The 23,754-nt window shown below is 37.7% G+C and overlaps 2 protein-coding genes across 2 annotated transcripts in view; both read left to right on the forward strand.

Moving 5' to 3' along the window:
- The window catches only part of SPAST (spastin), a 32,235-nt gene extending 15,900 nt beyond the window's left edge, over positions 1-16,335 (forward strand). Inside the window, exons 6-18 of the mRNA XM_009880432.1 lie at positions 500-633; positions 957-1,050; positions 3,571-3,645; positions 4,926-4,997; positions 5,546-5,621; positions 6,153-6,244; positions 8,048-8,127; positions 8,944-8,986; positions 9,653-9,732; positions 11,058-11,128; positions 13,067-13,107; positions 14,775-16,203; positions 16,236-16,335. Of these exons, the coding sequence (XP_009878734.1) occupies positions 500-633; positions 957-1,050; positions 3,571-3,645; positions 4,926-4,997; positions 5,546-5,621; positions 6,153-6,244; positions 8,048-8,127; positions 8,944-8,986; positions 9,653-9,732; positions 11,058-11,128; positions 13,067-13,107; positions 14,775-14,897 (981 nt within the window). The 3' untranslated portion in view covers positions 14,898-16,203; positions 16,236-16,335. The remainder of the gene's footprint in view (positions 1-499; positions 634-956; positions 1,051-3,570; positions 3,646-4,925; positions 4,998-5,545; positions 5,622-6,152; positions 6,245-8,047; positions 8,128-8,943; positions 8,987-9,652; positions 9,733-11,057; positions 11,129-13,066; positions 13,108-14,774; positions 16,204-16,235) is intronic.
- Positions 16,336-20,733: 4,398 nt separating this feature from the next.
- Positions 20,734-23,754, forward strand: part of SLC30A6 (solute carrier family 30 (zinc transporter), member 6) — a 19,331-nt gene continuing 16,310 nt past the window's right edge. Inside the window, exon 1 of the mRNA XM_009880433.1 lies at positions 20,734-20,757. Within this exon, the coding sequence (XP_009878735.1) occupies positions 20,734-20,757 (24 nt within the window). The remainder of the gene's footprint in view (positions 20,758-23,754) is intronic.

Raw genomic sequence — 23,754 nt, forward strand, 5'->3', positions numbered from 1 at the left:
TTTCCCTTCCATCCTTATCTCCACCCCAGCTGCTCCCAGAGTAAAGTTGGATAAGAGCAGAATTGACAAGACATAAATGTGGTTAAGCATTGTTGCTGCTATAATATGAAGGCTTTTAAGTGGCCTGTTGTCAAAGTATGACAGCAGTAGAAATCCTTGCTTATAGGTATTGAAAATCTCAGTCTGTGGTGCTCTATTTCTAGAGCATGCTGGGGGAAAATACCATAGTTAAATATAATGAATTATCTTAAAAAAAAAAAAAAAAAAAAAAACCCTCAACCAAAAAACCCCTCACCCCTATAGCCTAAGATATTCTACTTGTGGCTGAATATGATAGTATGATTTGTAGCAAAATACAGCATCAGAATATCTGGTGTTTGTTAACGTATTAGGTTTTACTGGAGCAAATGGAAGGTAGAAGTAATTGTGTTAACAGTATGCTTTAAAAGTATCAAGTTGGGTTTTTTTTTTGTTTTTTTTTTTCCTCCCCCCTCTGCAGGCGGCTCCTAAAAATAGCAGAACAAATAAGCCTTCTACTCCTACCACTGCTCCTCGAAAAAAGAAAGATTTGAAGATATTTAGAAATGTGGACAGTAATCTTGCTAATCTTATCCTGAATGAAATTGTTGATAGGTAAGTCTGAAGAAAAGTAGGCTTTTCAATGCAGAAGACCAGTTTTTGTTCAGTACAGTCTTGTCCCCTTGGAATGAAAATTAGTACTTCTAGTTTGTTGTAGGTTTTTTGTGGGTTGTTTTGGTGGATTTTTCTGTTGTTACTTTGGCAAAAGGATAAAAATTAAAATCAGAAACGCTTATCTTCTCAAATGCTTAGCAATATAAGTTGTAGATTTGCTCAAAAGGGTTCTGTATAAATAGTCAAATGCATTAAAGTAGTCAGCTGCAGCTGAAAAAGAGTATCTCATTGTTAGACTAATTAGTATTCCATTTCTTTGTTAGTGGTCCAGCTGTCAAATTTGATGATATCGCAGGGCAGGAACTGGCTAAACAAGCTTTGCAAGAAATTGTTATCCTTCCTTCGCTTAGACCTGAGGTAAGCAACTGGGTTTTGTTATTACTCTGTGACAGAGTCAAAGAAATATATTGTGTTTCACATGTGAAGTGGAGATTCTTGAATCCTGTCTTTACTGGTTATGATTGCTATTGACAGCTGTCCTGGAAAACGAGAATGAAGAATGTATGTGTTAAAATACTGTCATGAAATTCCTCATCTTCTGGTTAGTCAGTGTTGGAGAAAGTGAATGAGGCAATAGCTTAAACAATAAAACAAAACCAAAAGATACCCAGCAAAGCACAAACCCCTAATAAACCAAACCAAAGAAAACAAAAAACTCTTCTGAAAATTTGTGAGGCTGACTGTTCCAGATAAGCATAGCTGTGTGTCCCACCCTATATGGACACGTAAAGGACAAAGCCCAGGATTGGAAGAGTGAAACACATGAGATTTTTGTATGCAAATTAAGTCATGACACTATCTGATTTGAAAAAATATTAAATTGGTATTGTGGTCGTGTTCTCTGTGGATGCTGGTTAGACATTCTGAATAGTCTATTCACAGCAGGAGAGGATGCAAAGAAGTGGAGCAGTGAACAAGCAAGTACACTGAGGTGTATAACATTTGAGGGCAGAGTACCTCTTTACTTGGCTGAGTGGAAATCAGCCATTTAGGCTTTTATTTTATTTATTATTTATTTATGAGGTGGTGCTTGAACTACTGTGCCTGCCTAGATTCAGGTCTAGTCTGTATACTACCTGAGCTGCTTTTTAAAAAAATTAAATTGGTCATTTTCTAAAGCTGGGCTTTTGCAGAAATGATTTACTGCAGTGCTGATTATTGAAACAAAATTGCTGTTTCTTCTTTTTTGCTTGCTTGTGGGTTTCTTTTGTCATGATGACAGGTGACTGGAGTTGTTCTGTGGTCCTCCTCTTTCCTTTAATGCAGTTACTGGTTTTGAAGCATTATGGGAAAGAAACCCTATACCTGGCATAGCATCACAGGAATACTAGGCCTGATGAAAACAAAACCTTTGCATCAAATATGCTCTGCTATTCTTATGCAGAAGGAAAATGTCATTGTACCGTCTCTGTTATTACAGTGCTTTAATATGGCAAGTTTGTTGTTCAGTGGCACTAATACAATGAGCTGGGTGGGAGCGACTGACATGTGAGGCTTGGAAGAGTTATGACTCTTTTCCAATAATAGTTTATATTTTCAATAAGGTGTTTTTCATATTACTGTAGCTAGCAGTGGGCCTGACCTAGGTGTAGGTTGAGATGTAACAAAGGACAGAATCCTGTGAATTTTTAAACTTTCCTTGGAGGAAATGAGGTTGGTTTTCTTCCTTGTAAATGACCATGACATGTGGCAACTATAGGACAATATTTAGTCAATTAAATACTACTTCAGTTTTAACCTTCACGATGTTTTGAACTCAAATTCATATTTAAACACACCAATTAGTGGTATTTTTGTAGGAGAGCAAGAGTTGAGGTGGATGAATAGAAAACACTTCCTAGAAACATAACTGCAACCATTATATCAGTAAGATGCTGATAATACAGTAGCAGTTCAGACCATGTTTAGTATGATTAGTCTGTCAATAGAAACTTTAAAAGCTCACCGTGTCTCAGTGATAAATGGCAGTTGTGGCTGAATTGTGGTCAGTCATCTTAAAAACACTACGTTGGTAATGGAGCCGTTTCTTATCGTGGATATTGTGGGAGGGAGCACCTGCTGGCAGTGGTGTTTGGACATGGTGTTACATATAAAGTGACTCCCTGTTATTCCTTTTGTTTGTTTGTTGGAATTATTGGAAGCTGGAATGGAGAGGTGCATGTGAGGCCAAAAACAGAACTCTGAAACTCTTGAATAAAGTGGTAAAGACAAAGTGCTGGGGAAAACAGGCTGCAGGATTAACTAGAAGAGATGTACTCCGTGAGAATTTGTAGATTTGCTTGTAGTGATGTTACGTATGATGAGTGCAATATTGTAGTGTAGGAAAGATGAATCCAATGCAAAGTGAGACGGAAGAGATCGGTATCAGTAGCATTTAGAGAGAGTAGGTGGTTGTTAAGTAATATTTTTAAATAGTTTCGGTCAAAGCTTACGTCTTCTTGAGTTTCGTTTAATTAAAAAAAAAAAAAGAGAAATATGAAATGGTTCTTCCATATGGAATTAGCAGGAGCATTGCTTTAACTCCTACTGTACATGTGTATTTCCCTCCTTGTTAAATGGAATTGATGCTTTAAACTTGTTAGGCTGATCTGTCTTGAGGAATATGTTAGTGCCTTTTGTACTTGTTTCACAGTGTCTTTATGCACAGAATGATCATAATGCAATTTAACTGTTGTGTGGGGAACAACAGTGACGTGCATTAGGTCAAGTTAGTAACAGAACATAGTTCTCTTAAAACCTGTGCTGTTGTAGCACTGCTACTGTTGCCATCAGTGCCAGCCAGTGAGCCATTCCTCAATCTTGAACCATTTTCTTAGGGGGGTAAATCAACATTTTTTGTAAGTCTTTGAAGGTAACTTACGATAATGTACTTTTCAGTTATTTACAGGACTTAGAGCTCCTGCACGTGGATTATTGCTGTTTGGCCCACCGGGAAATGGGAAGACAATGTTGGTGAGAAAATTATTTCATAAATGAGTTGGTAGGCTTAAAAAGTAACCATGAGGGGTGGCTTTCAGTTTGGGTGTTGTAGTAATAAATTGTGTATTCTTCCTGGATATGTGTTATGGTGCCAATGTAATACAGAACCACAAAATTGTTCTTCACTGTGGATTTTATGTGAGAGGGAATTGCTAAACTGTTTTCTGTTCAATTCTCTTCAACATCACAAGTAATGTTTTGAAACTTAAACTAGCAAGTCTGAGTTTCAATTTCAGAGACAGTAAAAGTAACATGGTTAATTGTTTGTGTGCAGCAGTGATTAATCACAATCACAAATGGTCTGCTGCTCACTAAAATATACTAGAAATACATTTTGGAAATGGGGAAGAAGCAGAGTAGCAAGGAAGGGGGTTTTCTGACTTCCACGCTGCTATGCAAGGGGCAGAAGTGCTGTGAAACTGCCTGGCTGCTGCTGCTTTTTTTTCAGCCTGATGTGCTGGGGTCAGGGAACTGGAGAGAAATGGCTGTGCATCAGCCAGGGAGTGAGGGAGCATCGCATGTCCTGGTGCAGCTGAGCCGGTCACATCATCCTGCATCACATGGCATGGCTGCAGCTGCACGCTCCCTTTGCTGATAGTGAAACTGGATCAGCTCTGAAGCGCAGGGGTGTGAACGCTGAGCACCTCACTTTGCCTAATCGGTTATGTTTTACATACTGGAACATAATTGCTAATCACTAAAATTAAAGTGTATAACCCGGGAATTGTAATTTCTTGAATATGGTGAAACTGTTAAAGAGAGTACTTCGTGTGAGCGTTCTGGCTGAACTGATTTCTAGTTAGCTTTCCTCTGAAAACAGTTTTTGTATAGATAGGGTGCAGAGGGAAAAAAAAAAAAAAACACATAAATTTTTAATGTGATTTGATCCAACTACTACTCTAAATTACTACTGTCATTAGTTAAAACTGATTCAGATGTCTACTCAGGATACATTGAAGGGGGCTGGAGACTTGTATTCTTCAGTAAGCAAGTTGTACTTGGCTATGGAGATGATGTGATTAGAGAAGTCCAAGGAAGTCTGGAAATTTCTCTAGTGGTTAGACTACTCGTCTGTTCTTATTTGTAAGTGGCCTGTACAGAAGTTTTCTGTAGCATCTACAAGGTGTTTCCTTTGAAGGAATAGGGATTTTCAAAATTGTCAATCAGGACGTGAGTGCTAGCTACAGAAGCAGAGAGTTATCTCTAATGGGATGTTTTAAAAAGTACTTTTTTCTTCCCCCCTCTTCTTCTAGGCCAAAGCAGTTGCTGCAGAATCAAATGCTACTTTCTTTAATATAAGTGCAGCAAGTCTAACTTCAAAATATGTAAGTAGCAGATATAAATTATATAGATCTGAAAACACACGCGTGCTGTAATTGGGGCTTGAGAAGGCCAGAGACTTCCGAAAAATCCTTGGTGAACTGTTAGCCTATAGTGAATGTAAAGTTTTAAAAAAATGACGTGAAGTAAAAATTTTGTCTTGTGCTTGTGAGAACTCAATGTCAAAGGCTTTTGCAATTCAGGATGACCCTGCCTGTCATATAGATGAGTGTTTGTCGTTTTTTTCTTCTTTAAAAAGTAAATAAAGTGGGTCCCAGCTCCCTTTCACTATGATAATTTAGGCACCAAAATCTCTTGATAGCTCAGTTGTGATTGTAAGTGAAGTTGTAGTGTTTCTTTTAAGACATGAACAATACTGTCCTATGTTTAAGACATAAACAATAATGTCATATACTGAACTAGTGATAATCTGAGTGTGTATGAATGGACTGAGTGTGGCTATCAGCAAGATTTTCTGTAGGTCCTAATGTTAGCTGTCTTGTAATAAACATTTTTCTAAACCCCCTCCAAAACCAGTTTATTGTTGTTTTAGGTGGGTGAAGGGGAGAAACTGGTGCGTGCTCTATTTGCAGTAGCCAGAGAACTTCAGCCTTCTATAATTTTTATTGGTAAGACCTTAAATGTTGTTGACTTTTATGTATTTTCTTAAATACCTTTCTTAAAGATTAAATCGGAACCATCAGGTAAACTTCTTTGGGTAATTCTGTAGTGTAGAGCAAGTACCTCGGATATGACTTGCTGGCTAATCAGGATTCTATATAAAGCATGTTCTATTACTGTTGTGTTATTTAATTGCTGTTAATAGTGGGAAGAAATGCCCTCAAAACCACAAATGCTGTACTACCTTTACAGAGTAAGTCCATTTAAGTATTAAACTTCAACCGTGAAAATGGGTTCTGCTTGTCCTGATTTGCAGTTTATTATCAGCAGGATCTTTTTTTTCTCTCATCTGTGCTTGGTGTTACATATTCACAGGACAACACATTATACAAGCTTTTAAACTTCACTAAGATCTGTCTGTCTCCTAAGGAGTAATGATCTGATCTTTTACTGGAGCCCTGTATTAGCAAAAGAACTTAGGCAAATATGAAGACTTTAGTGTTCTATGTTTAATTAAGATACATTTCTTTGTTTTTCAGATGAAGTTGATAGCCTATTGTGTGAAAGACGAGAAGGTGAACATGATGCTAGTAGGCGTCTAAAAACAGAATTTTTAATAGAATTTGATGGTGTAAGTACTTAGTCTTGGGTTTATTGTTTAGCTGCATTGGCTAATGTAGTGGGTGCCAGTACAAGCTACAGATGAAGCACAAATAGGATTTGGCTGCTGGGCCTTAGCTCTGTCCCTCCCCCCGGCACCTTGGTCGGCAAACAGCTTTTTTCCATTGCTGTTAATTTTTCATCTGCTTACTGTAGTATTCTGGAAAATTCAGTCTGGAATGAAAGGTAGTAATCTGGGGATGAGCTGAAATAATGGGTTAAAAGACTACGGCCAGAGAAGAAAGGATAACAAATGGCAATAATAAAGGAGCTGTGAGAACAAATTTTCTTACAGGGCAAGAGAGACCTTTGAGGGTTGGGCAGTGTTGAATCATTGGTTGCAATTGCATGTTTTGGTGAAGCACATCTCTTCATTCTGGCAAAGTAAAAGAAGATTCAATGGCATTTAAATACTGCCTTTTTGGTTTTTAAGGGATGTGTGTCACAAAAACATGCACTGTCAAGGTAAGGTGAGACTTGAGGGATGAGGATTTCAAACAGACTAGTTCAGATCATGGATATACACAGCTCTGAAGCATCAGAAGGATTAATTTCTATGTTAGTATGCTTTTTATTGAGCTATATTTTTTTTTTTCTTGGCATTGTGACCTAGAGATGAAAGGGTACAGTAAGAATATATTTAACAGCATGTATGTAATACCCAGGAAAAAGAACTGGGTTTCATAGTTTGGGGGGACAGCAGACACACGCACCAAATGAGTGTTAGAATATTTTTCTGTCATAAACCACCGTTTTTTCTATTGAACAATCTTAGTTTATATTCCACTAGCACAGCAGAATATCGCAACAGTGGTGAAGCAATAGTAACGAGGTACAGGACGAGAAGATAACTATATAGAGAGACAAGGAGATCAGGAAAAACTTCTCCAAAGCAGGATGAATCAGGGCAAATAATGCAATGTGACAATGATACACAGAAATTATTATGCACACATACAGAGTTTTCTCTTAAAATGAAAAAGGGAAAATTAAACAGAATTAGTAAGTTAGCAAACTTTGGATCAAGGTGCAACTATAGCATACAATGTTCTTCTGGAACTTTTTGGATTCAGGCAGCAAGGAACTTAAGTCTATGAAGAATGGGACACTAGGTGAATAAGAACACGTCTCTGATGTCCAGATGTTTTCTCTGAAGTCTGGAAGCTGTAGGTTTCCATACTCCCGGGTATAAAATCAAGTCTTGCAGTTGAGTGAATTTGGGGGAAAATTACCGTGTCTACGTACTATTGAATAGCTTCTCATTTTGATTACTAGCTTCTTGCGAGATCCCTATTAGATGAATCTCTGATCTGATTTAGTGGTTCTGGCTGTACCTTAGTCCAAACTTTTGATTCTCTCTGTAGGCTTCAAAACAATATTTGGTGTTAAAACCCACAACAGCCAAAAGTCTCTAGCTTTTTAAACATAATTATCTCTGGGTGACTAAACTTCCGAATGCTTTTTGTAGTCTCAGTTTTATCCAACATTGTAACATGCAATTCCACAGCAATGTTTGCTCTTTTCCAAGACTTTTCAAGTAACGTAACTTGGGCATAGTGTCCTGTGTTTAGATTACTTTTTTTTTTTCTTTTTACTTTTTCCTAGTTTGACTTTTACATTTATCTAAGGAATGTTTTAAAGCTATGTGGAAAACTCCCCACATATACAGTACGATCCTATCAGCGTGCTGAATATATGGCAAGTCTCTAACTGGTTTTGTTGTATTACTACTTGATGTAAACTGAAAGCTATCTTGCCTTCCTACGTTATATAGGTGCAGTCTTCTGGAGAGGACAGAATACTTGTGATGGGAGCAACAAACAGGCCACAGGAGCTTGATGATGCTGTTCTTAGGTATCGAAATGTCTCTTCCTTTATTTGAATACGATAATATGATGTTCATTATGAAAAGCAGGTTTTGCTACTTAGTGTCTTAGTTGTTTTGGAATAAGTAGCAAAAGCTGTTTGGCAAGGTTAAATTATTTAACTTCTCCAAGAGGTGCATCTCTTCTTTATCTTTTGGGATACATCTGCATAAGCACGGTGGCCTTGGAATTGTCTTAAAACAGCAGTACCTGTGAGACCAAGACAGCATTGTATAACCTCCTTGCATTTTATATATTGGGGTTTTTTTATCATTTGGATCTTAATGGCAGGATGAAGGAAGAAATTTGACCAGTGAAATCCAGTATTTCTTGTCTGTGAATATTGGACTTCTGATGTCCCATGCAATTACAGATCTTGCTGTAGATTTGCCTGAGGACTTTTTGGCTACAAGTTCTCATACTTGCTTCTCTTTTCATTCTTGATTGAGGAAAATAGGCATGTCAGCACTGTCTGAACAAATAAAACACATTTTTAATGATTCCAAAGACTTATTGAGTACAGTGAAGAGATGCTTCATTTTGTTGCTGGCAGTCAGTGGTATTTCTACCTTTAAAGTGTTCCCTCTCTGGGAGGAGTGTCATAACTCCAAATAAGAGTAAGGTGACACCAGTGGCTCATGCATGTTGTTTGTTTGGTTGTTGTTTGTTTTTAAATCTGTAGTTCTACTCCCTCAAATTTTATGACATAAGTGAAATTTTGACATTTATCAAACCAAATGTTAGATCTGTATGTGCTAAAAAGTTAAAGTGTGTGTGTATATGTTTGGTTTTTTTTTTGTTCTAGACGATTCACCAAACGGGTATATGTGTCTTTACCAAATGAGGAAGTAAGTATTGTTTTCCATGTATTTTCTTCATTCTAGGATCAATTTTATTAAAAACAAAAATAAAATATATATCACAGGCTATGCTTGACTTGCCCTAGTGGATGATTATAATTCTGTGAATTAAATTCTTGCCCATCTTGGCCATACACACTGCTTTAGCTCTGTCTACTACCTTAATGCCTTAACACTTTGTTGGTTTTTGGTTTTGTTTTTTTTTTTTTCACACGTGCTAGTAGCAAATCTGGTAGTAGCTATTCAGTACTTCTTTGCTAGTGAGGTGTTGCTTACTTACTAGAAGGGATGGACAAGTCTGAAGTAGGGCTTGCAGGAGCACGTCTGGCTGGCTGGGGAAGAGTGTTTATTGCAAAAGATGAAAGTTGCTTGCTTTAATGTTTTTCAGCTCAACACTAGATTAGGGCTTTTGATGAGGATTCTGATGTATTATCCTTGAAGTAGTTTGACCCTTGATCTTATTATTACCAAATCCCTATGTCTTCCCCTGGAGAGGTGATAGTGTATGGTCTAATCACAGAAGCACTATAGAGAAGTTTAAACTAGTGAAGCACAAAAGCTAACCTGACAAATCTGTCGTTTTGTTGTTGCAACAGAATTTCAAATGTACCGTGAAAATGAGTTTTACATTTGATAAACGTATCTTCTTTTCAGACAAGATTGATTTTGCTAAAAAATCTTCTAAGCAAACAAGGAAGTCCATTGACCCAAAAAGAGTTGGCACAACTAGCTAGGTAAGCGTTCTGTAACTATACTAAATAAATATACTCATCTACCTCATTCATTCAGTTTTATTCATTCAAAGTGTAACTAATGTAAATCATCAGATACTGACAACACTTGCTGAGAATGAATTTAGTGCATTTTGGGAAGATGGTCTCCTGTCAGGCTGTATGAAAGTGTTTTTATATATGCATATATATATGTGTTTGTGTGTGTGTGTATATGTGTGTGCTTGTTTTGTCCTCGCACCACCTGGCTGGGTGTTTGTTGTTGAAACATGCTCATCAGTGCTTTTCGTTCTGAAGGGGAGGGAGGAGGATGCTTCTCTCCACCTGTCCCCCAGGCAGTCCAGCTCTCCTCTCTGATGCAAAAAGGCAGTACCAGTTTTGCACTTGGCATGCATTTAAAATGAAAAGCGACTTTTGTTTGCTTGTCCATTGCTAGGTTTGTTGAAGGTATTACCAACACAGCAGAACAAGCGCTGGATAATTTTAGATTTTTTTCAGTTTCATATTGGATTGGGAAAATGCGGGTTAAATGCCCTTCCTGTTATGAAACTACGTTATTTTATGTTTTTCACAGTACTGCTGTTTGTCACCCTCGGAAATTAAATGTAATGGGTGTGAAGGAAGTTAGTCTAAAAAGCAGGTAGATCACCTAGGGCAGGAAAGAATGAAAATGAACTGTGAGATATCAAAAATATGCAAGTGGTTGTCCTTCAGTCTGTTTCTGTTTGTGGTAGTACGCAGGAGGTGAGTACAGTCTTGGATGTAGTCTTTGTCAGCCAGTGTTAGTAACATTACAGAAATTTGATATAAAATCCAACTGAATAAATTTTCTCTGTACTTGAAGGGTGCTAGCTCAGGCCATGTTTAGGCTGCAGTAATAACTAACATCATAAGAAATGTGTGTTGTGTTGGGCTCTCATGGTCTCGATCGGCTTGACAGAGTATAGGACTGTTGAGTCTTTGGTTTTATATTCATCTGTGACAAATGATGACAAACTAGTGGTAGGGCATTCCCGTAATAGAAATAGTAAACGTGCTTGAGATTAGTTTTCATCTACAGCTCATAGTTGGCTGCTGTCTTTTTGCTTTTCCTGGTATGTTATTTGGGATTTGAGTATTTGTACTTTAATTTGGAAAAGACGTAAATATAGATCACTTATGTTGAATACACTTCTGATTTATTAAACTTGCAAAACAACATCAAAGTAGTACTTCTGAATAAGTAACGTTTTAATAACCTGCAATTAAAATGAGATGGTTTGAAGCAGGTTTTCTTTGTTTTATTTTTTTTTTCTTTCTCCTTTCCCCCACTCTATTCTTGAACAAAGAATGACAGATGGATACTCTGGAAGTGATTTAACAGCATTAGCAAAGGATGCAGCACTGGGCCCTATTCGAGGTAAGTTGCATAGCTTTTTATTTAGGTTTTGAAGAAACTCAGTGCCCTTGATATTAGAGATATTATATTTTTTCTACATCTTTATAACTCTTAAACCTCTGAAATTAAGCTTTTTAGATTTAATTTTGGTCTGTTCCTCATAATACGATCTTTGTAAGACTTACCTTACACAAAACCCTTCAGTAGCTCACCATGTGAAACAAGATTATTTTTATGTCTTAAGAGGAAAGCAGGGTGAGGTGTTCTTCACAGATTTGTGGGGTTTTTAACAAGTTTATCTTTCCTAGGCTGGTATCAGTTCTGTTGTATCTAAATTATTGTTTGAATAGCAGTCTCTGACTGCATTACTTGTCGTGTAAAGTGGGAAGATCTCTTTCAGGTCTAAAGGAAGGAAATACTGAAACAGAAGCAATTTTGTGGTTTGGGTTTTTTTTTTTTTTTAGATACAGTTTGAATGGCATAGCTTTTTTATTTTTAAATCTTCTTAATGTTGAATTGTGATCCAGATGACAGTTGTGACTCAAGCAGAGTTTTACCTGTATTTATTCTTCCTCTGACATTTTCAGCTTTGAAAAAGTAGGATTTTAATGCGAAGTGAATACTTTTTTTCCAAAAAAACCCCTCCAACCCTAACAATCCCCCTGTTTGTTCTGTTTCACTAGCTAGTTCTTATGTGTCCAGTAGCCACATCTGAAAGGGCTGGTTTTGTGTAGTGGAGATCAGTAGCAGGATTTTGTGAAGAAAAGATTGTGGAGATTTGATGTTAGTTTTCTGTTTGCAGATATATTGTCCTACCTGACAGAAAGGTGCTAAAGGCAGCCAGAGCAGAAGTGTTCTGTAATATCAGCCTATTGTGTGTAAATAACAGTTGTTGCAACTCCCTTAAATGATTTATGGGGAGGAGAGGTCTGTACATGTTTTGTGGGTGTGTTTGTTTTATTATTTATTTTAATTGAGTCAAAAATCCTATAGCATGCAGTTTTGCCAGTGCACTATCTCTTTGAAAGCAGCTGCTGGAAAGTAATGGGTTTTTTACCTACTTTTAGCTGTTGAAATTGTAAGGCATATTTTCCAAAATCCTGCATAATAACTGGGAAACAGAATTGCATTAAATAGGTCTCACATGAGACATCATGTCTCCTAAGACTTTGAATATGTTTATTTAGAGTGGTTGAATTAATAATGTATACATTTAGCTATACAGGCTTTAATTTGCTGATAAATCACTTCACATGCAAGTCCATTTTGAGAAGAGACCGTGAAACGTTGTGCAACCGATGTCTTCCACCTGCTTGTGGCTTCCATATAAAAAACATTTTAAAAAATTAATTTTTTTTATATGGAAGCCTTACCAATTCTGCCTGGATTCTTTTTCTTGCACCCTCAGAGCAAAAAGTTTGCTGTAATATGCTGATACCATAGCAGTGTTGCAAGTTTAAAAAAAAAAAAAAGTAAAATGGTGAAGGAAACAGGAATGATTATATCCCACCAGTACTGCACAGAGCAAGAAGCGCTCCTGCCTGCCCTACCTGATTTTATTTCTGTATTCTTGGCTGACGGTTTCTTTCTGTTTCCTGAAAATTGTGCGTGTTTGAGGGGTGGGGGGGGTGTAGGTATCAGGACTAATACAGGGGAAGGCACCTCTGCTACGCTTGTGCGCTGTTCCTCGTACTTTAGGAAGAAGGAAGTAGTTCTGCAACCACTTTGTGCTGTATCTGCAGTGATTGAGTGTGGGAGCAGCCTGGTTGAGGAGCTGATAAGTGGGTAAGAAGGAGGTAAAAACACCACGTCTGTACAGGAGATTATGTTGATACAGAGAGGTATAATTTTTAGCTGTGGCACCTTTTTTCAGAATAAAAGTGCTTTTAACATGCTTTAGTTGTCAGAAATGATGAAAGTCTTCTTATGAAACTCACTGATCTTCCTTTATTTTTACAGAATTAAAACCAGAACAGGTGAAGAACATGTCTGCAAGTGAGGTATGATGTCCTAGTCGTTGTATTTTCACTTTTGAATAGAATGCATGCTCACCAGAAACTTCTAAGGTGCCTTTTATTTGCACATAGCACCATACAAAATACCTAGCATAATTTTTTGGGGTTCTTACCCTTTTTGATTACTTCTTTGTTGATGAAAATTCTTTACAAATAGGGATTGAGAAGAAAATCTGTCCTCAGATGTCTGAGGTTCTTTGTGTATGTCGTTGGTTATCAGAATTAAGAGCCTCTTTTCCAATTGTCTCTGCTGTTCTTAATTTCAGCTGACTGTCCTGTCTTATCCTTCACACTGAACTGAAGCTTGATCTGTTACCTATCAGATGACATCAGAGGCCTGGCTTTTATTTTCTTGCAGTGTTATTCCCCCAAAACATTCCCAGAAGTATTATGTCAAATGACTGATTTTATTTACACACACACACACACACCCACACACACCCCCCCAGTCTTTACGTAAACCAAGTCATCTTAGGGAGAACCTCTGAGAGGTTTTAAGACAGATTTGTTTGTGCACATGCATTCAATCTCGTGCACCATCATAAAGAAAAAAAAAAAAAGATTAAGTTCCTCACCACGAATTGCATCTTTAAATATCAAAAGAAAAGGAAGAGGTTGGTCCCATGTATGAAAGTTTCTGTTCAAATGTGTTCACAAACCACAGTTATGAAGGGGAAAATGAAGCAAAACTTAATTCCCCTGTGTTTATTAATTCTGTCTTTAGCCTTAGATCATGGCTAAGGCTGTGATAAGCTGAAAGGATTTGCTGCAGGAAGATGAGAACATCTGTGATAACTTATTGTGAATGCAAGTTTACCTCCAGTAGCCTATAAACACTAGTCTCAAAGAAACATGGGGAATCTTCTCCAACTGTAATGTTAATACTGCTTTAATAGCGAGGCTGCCTTGTTCTACACACTTTGGCTATCTCCCTTCATGTCTGGGCATTTCTCTGTACGGGAAATACCTGCTTATAATCATGTCCTCAGCAGACAACTGAAGGGCGTGTTGAATCGGAGAGGTTAGAGTATCGGGATTACTTGGCTGACACCATACTATGGTCTGAATACAGTTGTGGTAAGGGTGGGAACTTCCAGGGCCTTACTGTCCTGGTATGCAGCAGTATGGCATGCCAGAAATGTGTTAAAAAATCCCGTCTTACTCTTTACTGAGTTCTGTGCCCTTATATACACCAGCTTGCACCACCTAGTGAAATAGGAAGTAATAACACAATCTCATGGGCTATTAAATAACAATGCAGACATTATGATTACCAAATGTTAGTTTATTAAAAATGGTAAATACTGATAGTCTTAAATTACAAGACTCTAGCATCAGCTCATAGAGTCATAGAGCAGCCCAGGTTCGAAGGGACCTGGAAAGATCATCTGGTCCAACCTTTTGTGGGAAAGGGAACCTAGATAATCTCATCTGTCCTGTTGAATCTTGAAAACCTCCAGTGATGGGGACTCTACCATGTCTCTGGGGAGGTCGTTCCAGTGATTGACTGTTTTCCCTGTAAAAAAATTCTTCCTTATACCAAGATGAAGCACCCATAGAATATGCTTTGTTGAAAGTGAACGCTGAAGTACTTGAATAAACTGAAGTACATAAACCACTTGTGATCCTGATGTCTTTCACTTTTTGTTTAGATGAGAAATATCAGACTGTCAGATTTCACTGAATCTTTGAAGAAGATAAAGCGTAGTTTGAGCCCTCAGACCCTGGAAGCATATATTCGCTGGAACAAGGACTTTGGAGATACCACGGTGTGAAACACTACTTGAAGTGAAACAAAGTGTTGCTTAAGGAGAAGTTGGTACAGACTACTGGAAAGCAGCCAGAGTTTACAGGACTTTACAGATCATTAAGTATCTGCATTAAAACTTGAGATTAAGAAAAAATTATACAATGTGAAATGTGTTCATCGAAGCCTCCTTGCCATTTACTGAGGATTTACACACTGTAAGTAGGAGCACAACAGGACTTGAGATAAGATTTCTAGCAATCCGATTATGGTTTGAACAATATGTATTTCATTTCAGCTAGAAGGCCCTGATGATATTGATCATTGGAAAACCTTTTCCCTATGTTGTGTGTGTGTTTTTTTGTTTTTAATTTTGCCATGACATTGATGTCTGGCTTTCTTCATGTTAACTACTAACTTACAATTGGAGGTTTGTAAACTTTGGTTCAGTTTTTGACTTTTTTTTTTATCCTTAATGTGCCAAATAAAACTACTTCCCTATGCAGAGAGGAAGAACAGCAACGGGGAACTGTGATTATTAAAATGTAAAAAGCAGCTGGTCTGTTATTATTTGTCTTTTTGTTTAGTTGTAATGTGACTGTATTGTTCACAGAACAGTTTTAAAGATGACCTTTGATAGCAGAACAGCAAAAAACCGCAACCTTATAAAACCAATTCAAGCTGTCTTTTTAAAAAAAAATACTAAATAAAAAAATAGACTAAGACATTCATTTACTGGCAGTATTTTCTCTTAATGCATTTTGTAACGCATTGGTAGAATGTTAGCTTACGCTTATGGTGTACAACTTGAAGCCCAGCTTATGTTTGGAGAGTAAGTGATGCTAATTGTCAAGTTTCAGAAATGACGTGTTTCTACTCTGTATTTTGGTCTATTTATGATAATTGAAAGTAAAATTTCCATTGTGATAATTTTTTTTAATCTACACATGTAAACATTAAAATATGAGGCTACATGTTTAATACATGGCACACATTAATGTTTTTATAGCTTTCATATGTTTTGGTTTATATATTAAAAGTATGAAACACTCAACTGATCTGCTTTTTTAAAAAGAAACTGCATCTTTGTACAAATACTTGTTTTTATTACATAAATGACAAGCTATTAAAAAAACACTTAAGTGATAGCCTTTAAATACTATAATAAAGAAAAACATCTTTGCCTTTACTTCTAAAGGCCTGACATCTCGTTTACAAATTGTACATGGATTAAACGCAGATGTTTGCAAGGCGGAACACTAGTTCCTTGCTAGACAGGTTTGTGAGGTTTTTTGGTTTTGTTTGGGTTTGGTGGTTTGGTTTTTTTGTGGTTTGTTTGGTTTTGGTTTTTTTTAAAAAAAAAAAGACAACTCCCTGAACTTGGTGATAATACAAAAATGCACATTGTTTACAGTTTAAACTAAATTGAGTTATAAGCTTTGTTTGCTTTTGGTCTTAACAGAAAATTTTGTTCTTAATTTTTCACTTACCTTATTTTTTATTGGTAGGAGTAAGCCAGGTATTTCTGGGACTACTCACCTGAAAGCTGGTTATAAATAATATATTATATATGTGTGTGTGTGTGTGTGTATATATATATATATATATATATATATGAAAAAAAACAACCCCTAGCTGATAGATGCAGTGTAAGTATAGTAATAGCCAGAGAGGACTCTCTGCTTGCTGCATAGTATTGGGTACTAAATATCAGAAACTGTGTCAAACTTTTGAGACACACAGATGCAATATGTTTGGGATTCTGTTTTTTTGAACCAGAGATGCTTTTACCTGATCTTAAGATTAAAAGCAATTAAATAAGAGAAGATTGTGTTACACTAGTATGCCTTTTGAAATAGTCTAACCAAACCACTTTTAGCCTTGTAAGGGTATGACTCTCTCAAATGTATGTCTGATGTAAATGAAACGTGACTTCATTTCCCCTGATTCACTTTCCTGGAGAACAGAGAAATGCTAAAAGATTTCAGTTTCTTAAACCTCATGTATTGCTTGCTTTGCCTTCGTTCTGCCTTCAGGATACCATCTCTGTTGTTGGAGATTCCTGGCTGACTTGATCCACATTTATCAGAGACTTCATAGTGCTAGGCATGAATATTACTGTTTTATTAGCACCTGCCAGATAGCTAAACAGCTAAGAAAGGTCCTTGGTCTTCCTATTCATAAAGCTTGTAAACTTTCCTTGAGATCCTTTGCAAATGAAAACCTTGAGGGTAACACTTCTGGCTTTGAGCGTTCCTAAATATTTGTTATCGAACTGTTTTCCTCCACCTAATTTTGAGAATGTATTGGTATTTCTTTCAAATATGCACCTATTAGCATGTGTCCTGGTTTGCGGTAAAACGAAACCAAAACCATGACAGTGTGTTATAGGCACCTGAAATGTAGAGGTAGAAGTTCCCATCTGCTGAAACACCACCAGTGTGCAGTACAAACGGTCAGAAATCTGAGCTGCTACTTCAGAAAGAAAAGGGACCAGCCCTTCTCACTTGTTTGTACAACCAGTTCAGGTCAACAGAATCTGTGTGACTGGTACCACTGCTTTTTGGTTATCTATTCTGCTGTGATTGTTTTCTGCGCAATGGATGAAGTACAGCTCTACAAATTAGTGCTGGAACACAATAATAAGAACTTAATTTTGTTCGGCAACATCAGTTTGCCCTACAGCTGCTGGATTTTTAGACCATAACCAAGTGCTATTTGGTTTATAAATCTCCTTTAAATGTCTTTCTTACATCATTTTCTGAATAGTGTCTTTTAAGAATAATTCTGTTCCCCTTAAAGCATTATCTCGCATCTTCTGGTTTCTTGTTTTATATGTACTGCGTAAGTCCCAACTCAGTGATTTTGATCTATGTGTTGGATTAACTGCGTAAAAAAGTAGATCTGGGGAAGTAAACCAAACACCAAAAACCACCACCTCCCCCCCAAAAAACCCCAAACAACAAAATAGCTGTATTTCCCAAATCTACAATATTTCTATATAGAACTTTGCAACTGTATTTAACATAAAATCAGATTATGTTTTAATACAATATCTTGAATTAGGATATGATAAGCAGGACAGCAGCTTGGATGCTTTTAACCTTTGCGAAGACTGGCATTACATTGGCTCTCTAAACTGCCTTTATCTTCCCCCTTTCCCCCCCCAATCTGCCCACTGCTAATGAGTGACTTCACCCACTTTTTTGAGATGAAAAACTCAAGCATTGTGTCATGCTCTTCCTCCTTAAAATGAAAATCTGTCATGTGTTATGATGTTCCCTCTACTAACAACTTTTCTGTAGAGTACACTAAACCTGTACAGGTTCTCTCCTTGTGGCTAAGACAAAAACAACACTGAATAATAAAGATAATCCTTAAACTAGGATATTTATGCATATGTAAGTCTCTCTGTCCTGTTAGTTTCTTAGACTCTGCAGAGTTCAGTGTATTAGAAGTAGGCATTCTGCCCTGAGACGTCTTACTGACTCTACTTCAGAAAGTCAGTTGCTAATAGTTTTGTTGACTATGGCCCTGCAACTTCATGTAGATAATAAATATGATAGTAACACTTTAAAGTGGGTAAGAATAGGATCTCTGACCTGAGAAGGAATTTGTTGTCACTGCACTAATTAGAGGCCATTGCTGATTTCACTGCTAAGATTCTCTCAAATGTTTTTAAAAATGACAGTTTTTATACATAGAACTTCCTCTGACAATTAACCTTACCTTCTGGTGTAGAATAAATAGTAATTTTTCTATTCTAAACAAGTGTTTGTTAGCACTGCTGCCAAGTCCATCTTGTGACATTTAATTACTTTGCACTGGGAAGACTGAAGTCGGATACGCTGGCAAATTCAACTGAGATGTCTGTTCTGCAGCTGGTGTGGAAAGCGGTGTTCTACTTAGGGCTTCCTTAACCACCTCTGGTCAAACTGTGCCCTAGGTTCTTATAGTGCTTTCCTACCCAAGTCATGGATAATGCATAGTTGTGCCTGTGACGTGCTTACCTAGCTACTCCCGTGCTTCAGTGATGTTTCTGCATGTGGCAGCTTTGGGAGGTGGCAAGTGCTATGGCAGGTTACAAATCTTCATTCATTGTCTGGCGGTCTCAAGTTTCCGTCCTGTTTTTAGTGTTGGGGACTTCTACCAGGTATCAGAAATGGAAGAACAGTAGCAAGCAGGTACTGAATGCAACTAGTTATCTCAGTCATTGTGCTAATTAGAGGCAGTTGCTGATCTGTTTGGTTCTCTTGAGCTGCTGTTGAAGGATGTAGTTTTACTCACCTACATGAATTTTCATGCGTAGGATGATCTGCTATTCATCCAAAGAGATGACCAATGGATCAATTATTTTCTTTTAGAATTTTTTCTTTCAATATTCTTTCTTTTAAATACTCTTAACTATAATTCCACAGGATGAGGAAGTTAAGCTGTTGCTTCCTGCAAATACAAAATCATCTTCTGAAGTATGGGGAAATGTCTATTGTGTTTTTCCTGCTTCTCATGTAACTTGTTAACTGTCTTAGACTGGAAACTGTTTACTTTGTCAATAACTACCTCCTGAGTTAAGCAATAATTGGCAAGGTATACACTCCTCCAGGGGATTAAATACATTGGCTAAACACTGTGGGTTCTTCAGAGTTTGATCTTTTGGTTTGCAGATTTTTGACATGGTGTCTGGAAACTATGGTGATCAACCTTGGTTTGCTGTAAGACCTTCCGTACCTTCATAAGGCGCCCTTCTTAAAATCCCGTTTCAGAGAAGCAGCTTTGAAGTAAAAGGTCAATGTCCTTTCTAGTTGGTTAATATAGGCGTATTCTACTACGATGTTAGGGGTGTAGCCTCTCAGTTCTGTGGGTTTTACCATTCGAAGTGGGGAAGAAGTACTTCATCTAATACTCGCACACTTGTCAAAGGGACTGGAAACACAGAAACTGGTTTTGCCACGTGATTCAAATTTTCTTTCATCTGAAGGGCTAGTCAGTATTTTCAGAAATCTGGATTAAAGTGATGAAAACCAAAGGTAGAGACAAAACGCTGTACCCCACCCCTAATAAATAAAGAAGAAAACTCCAGTCTGGGCTGGGGTTAATTCTTGTATTTTGTTGTTTTGAAGCACTTTTGTTTCATTGTTCTTTTGTTTTCTGAAATGTTAAACACCATTTTATTAATAAGCAATGTAAAAAAGCATGGTGAGCAGTCACATAGCTTTAGCTTCACAATAAAGTGTTGCGTTTGTTCTGTTCTTACTGTTTTCTTGTCTGTTTATCAGATAAAATATCCAAAACTAAGAACCTTTTAATTAAACCTGAAGCCTATTAAGTTGCTGCTGGTTTAACAAAAATAAAATAAAACCAGCTGTTGTATACCGTATGATGGCACAATAAATATGTAAATATCTCATTTAGTCTCTAAAGGATGTAACTCAAGTTCTTAAAACTAATGTAAACAGAAGTGCTACTTGAATAAATGTGCTGAAACAGAAAGTGTGTGCTTATCCTAGTCTTCCTAAATCACAATGAAAAACAGGAGGTTGTATGTAACTTATTCTGGTAGTCATGGTGAAGCCCTGAAAATAGCTATTTGGAGCCAATTTACTTGGTTTCAAAATGGCACCTTTTCTTTGGCTTGGGGGAGAGTGCTACTATTTATGAGGTAACAATCTAAATTCGTCACTTATCCCCTTCTCCTTACTGTTTGTAATCCTTTCTAGCCGTTGTCTTGAGGCTGCATCTGGACTGCTAACAACTACTGGGGCTTTCTGCTCTTACAGTTACATCCTGAATATAGTGTAAAGTTGGATTAAAGTAATTTTAGTACTACGTATCTGGCAGCATTAGGGGTCTCTCAAAAAGCCGACATGACCACTGCCTTCAATGTCATCGTATCGATCACTGTTAAAGCAAGCAAACCAAATAAAAATCAATACAGCAATCGGAGGAAAAAAAAAACCACCCAATGTTTTGGGTTTATGACTGAAGCACAAGAGCTATTACTGCTTCCGTCAGGCATTAGTTCCTTGGGATAGAAAGACATCATTGGTTTTTATGCGGGATAATTATCTGTTATCTTTCTTTGGCTGAAATGCTACGACCTGGAGGTAGATTTTGAACCACTGAAATGATTTCAATTAGCAATTTTGCGTATAGGTTTCAGGTACTCAAATAGACTTTTATTCTTGTAGAGGAGATGCTCAGATAAATTCTGTGAAGAAACAAAGGCCTGAAAACAATTTCCCAGCACTTGCTATGTTGAAATCTACCGAGATTATGGACTTGGCAGCATACACTGGACTGAAGTATGTTAAGACTCATTAAAAGATAAATCTCCCATTTCAGCCAAGATGGTGTGAGACAAGGCTCTGTGCCTACTGTCAGATGCAGGCATATTTCAGATTAAAATCTGTTTATTTCTGTATTTTAATGTTGTAAGTTTGCCAGAGAAAAGTGAGAAAAATTAATTTAAAGTTGTTTGGGGAGTTTGTTTTGTTTTTTCACTCAAGCCATCTTTCTGCAAAATTCCAAATACTTTGTGAAATTGTGAAATCCAGCCTGTTTCCCCCAAGTGTGCATAGGGCTCTGGAACAGACAAAGAGTTATGCAACCTCCTCTAAGTCAATTTTTATTCTGTATGTAATGATAATACAGAAAATATATAGTGGCGAAGGCAGAAAGATAGAATTTATCATCTCTCAACACGAGGGATTTATTCCAGGTGCTGTGGTGAAGCTAGAGGAAAAAAGGTGGGAATTTCAGAAGCCTACAATCAACCTAATGAGCAAATTGTGTTGTTTTTAGTAAATGCTTTTGAAGATTCCACTTTTTTTTTACAAATATATATTGTAAGCATGATATGTGCTTTCTAATATTGTAACTTCTATTATTTTCAAATCTGATCTTAGTAATTTCTAAAAGGCCTCAAACTTGCCTCAGTTGTAAGATGTCCTTGAAGCCTTAGTTTTGTTATATGCAGAATACTACCAGCAGCTGTGCTATTAATTATAGTATTTATCTTCTGTGAATTGTAGAAGTGCAGTTTCTGATTGCCTCTTCTGGGAAGAAATATACCCTAAGACATGAAATAATCAAAAATCCCAGTAATGTGTCAATACTGAAGTAACCAAACAACTTTGCATTTGTGGAACATATCATCCAGATAAAATGTTACCCCTGTGGTTCACCTGACTTCTGATTTCCTGGTTAAATTTGAGTGGAGGCGGCAGCAGCAGCAGTTTGAATTCTCTTACCTGCCATGCAAATTTTACAGAGTGCAAATGGATTTTTTTAAATTATTCCCAAAACTACTTCTGTACACTGGAAAAAAAAAGGTTTCATTCCAGCGAACAGCTTAGCATGAGATCTGAGACATTACATACATGTCTCATGGAATACAATTACCCATCCAGTCTGATACTTGTTCTTAATTAATGATGCTGTGTCCTATAAGGACCAGATACACTCAAAATCTGGAAAATAAAAGTGATTTTTTTCATCAATAATGAAATCACAGACTCTGCAAATGCACAGGAACCAGAGACAATACACACCTAAAGTTTATCCAGAGTAGCTGGGAAGCAGATTAATTTTAAAGACTGTGGCTTGTTTCTGGTTTCAGTTGATGTACAGGCCCCTCTCCCAACCACAGTTAGGTAAGTCTTTTGGCATGTTTCACAGAACAGATTAGATGCAAATAACATTTTAAACCACTTTAACTATGGGCACTGGATAACTGAATAGAGAATTAAAAGACCAAAGTCAGGGCAGTGTTACAGAAGGTTGTTTCAAGTAGGCACAATACTTCTTAAGCCCAATAATCTGTCTTAATACAATATCTAGCTTCAATTATTATTCCTACCTCTTTTCACTTATTTTGCACAGTAATAAATAAGCTGTCGTGTGACTAAATATTTCTATACATTAAATCTCCTGCAGGTGTTTTGTAACACAATTTGCCTTAACAGAGCTATCTTAACTTCCAAGAAGACTTCAGTTCTAGATTTCATTCCTAGTGAGTGCTGGTTCCACGTAAAGTGGTCTTACCACCCACATCCCTTCTGACAGAAACTACTGGGCACAGTTTAGTGCTCTGCTAGCCAGACCACAGAAGGGAATTGCTGTCACCTTGCAGCCCTCGTGTCCCCGAGCCTCAGTAGCAGTACTCACAGCAGTATCTTAAGTATGGATCTGTTTCCCCCCCTCAAAGTCTGCTTTCTGCTTCACACCACAGCAGACTTTGGGATGGGGTTAGATTGACTGTAGATCGCTCCTCTGAACCATAATGCTTCTAATGTTTTAACATACTCAGGGCAATGAGAGCAGTTCTTGGACCTTCAGCACACAACAAAGTGACTGAATTTTCAACAGAATTCCTGTAGTTCAGAGAGCTGCTGTCCTTTCACGGTTCTGCTGGGAAAAAATCCACTCTGGAAGACGTGTACTTACTGCCATTAATACAGAACGCAGTAGCAAAGAGTGGGTTGGCAGTCGCAACGCCAACATGATTTTATGTGCGTTTTTGTACAGAGGATTAACCATATTGGGAAAGCGGTGAAACAAACCCGTCTCCTTGCGGCGTTGTTGCAGCAGAGCGTCGAGACGGCCACGACGGAGCCCTTTCCTTGAATTCCCACGGGTAACGGGCAGATAAAAGGCAGCGGGGTTTCACACAGAATCCCTGTGCCGCACGGGAAGACTGAGGGCCGGGGCGGGCAGGGCCCCCCCCGCCACCCCGCTGCCTGCCGCCCGAGCACGAACCGACCGCGGGTTTCGGGGCGCCACCTCTGGGGAAGGGGGAATCAGGGAAGAGGGGGGGAGGCGGACACGAGCTGCTCTGCCAACTGACAGGCCTCCGATCTAACGGCCGCAGGGCCAGCGCTGCGTCC

This window comes from Charadrius vociferus, unplaced genomic scaffold (genome assembly GCF_000708025.1).
Source record: "Charadrius vociferus isolate BGI_N301 unplaced genomic scaffold, ASM70802v2 scaffold62, whole genome shotgun sequence".
NCBI lineage: Eukaryota > Metazoa > Chordata > Aves > Charadriiformes > Charadriidae > Charadrius > Charadrius vociferus.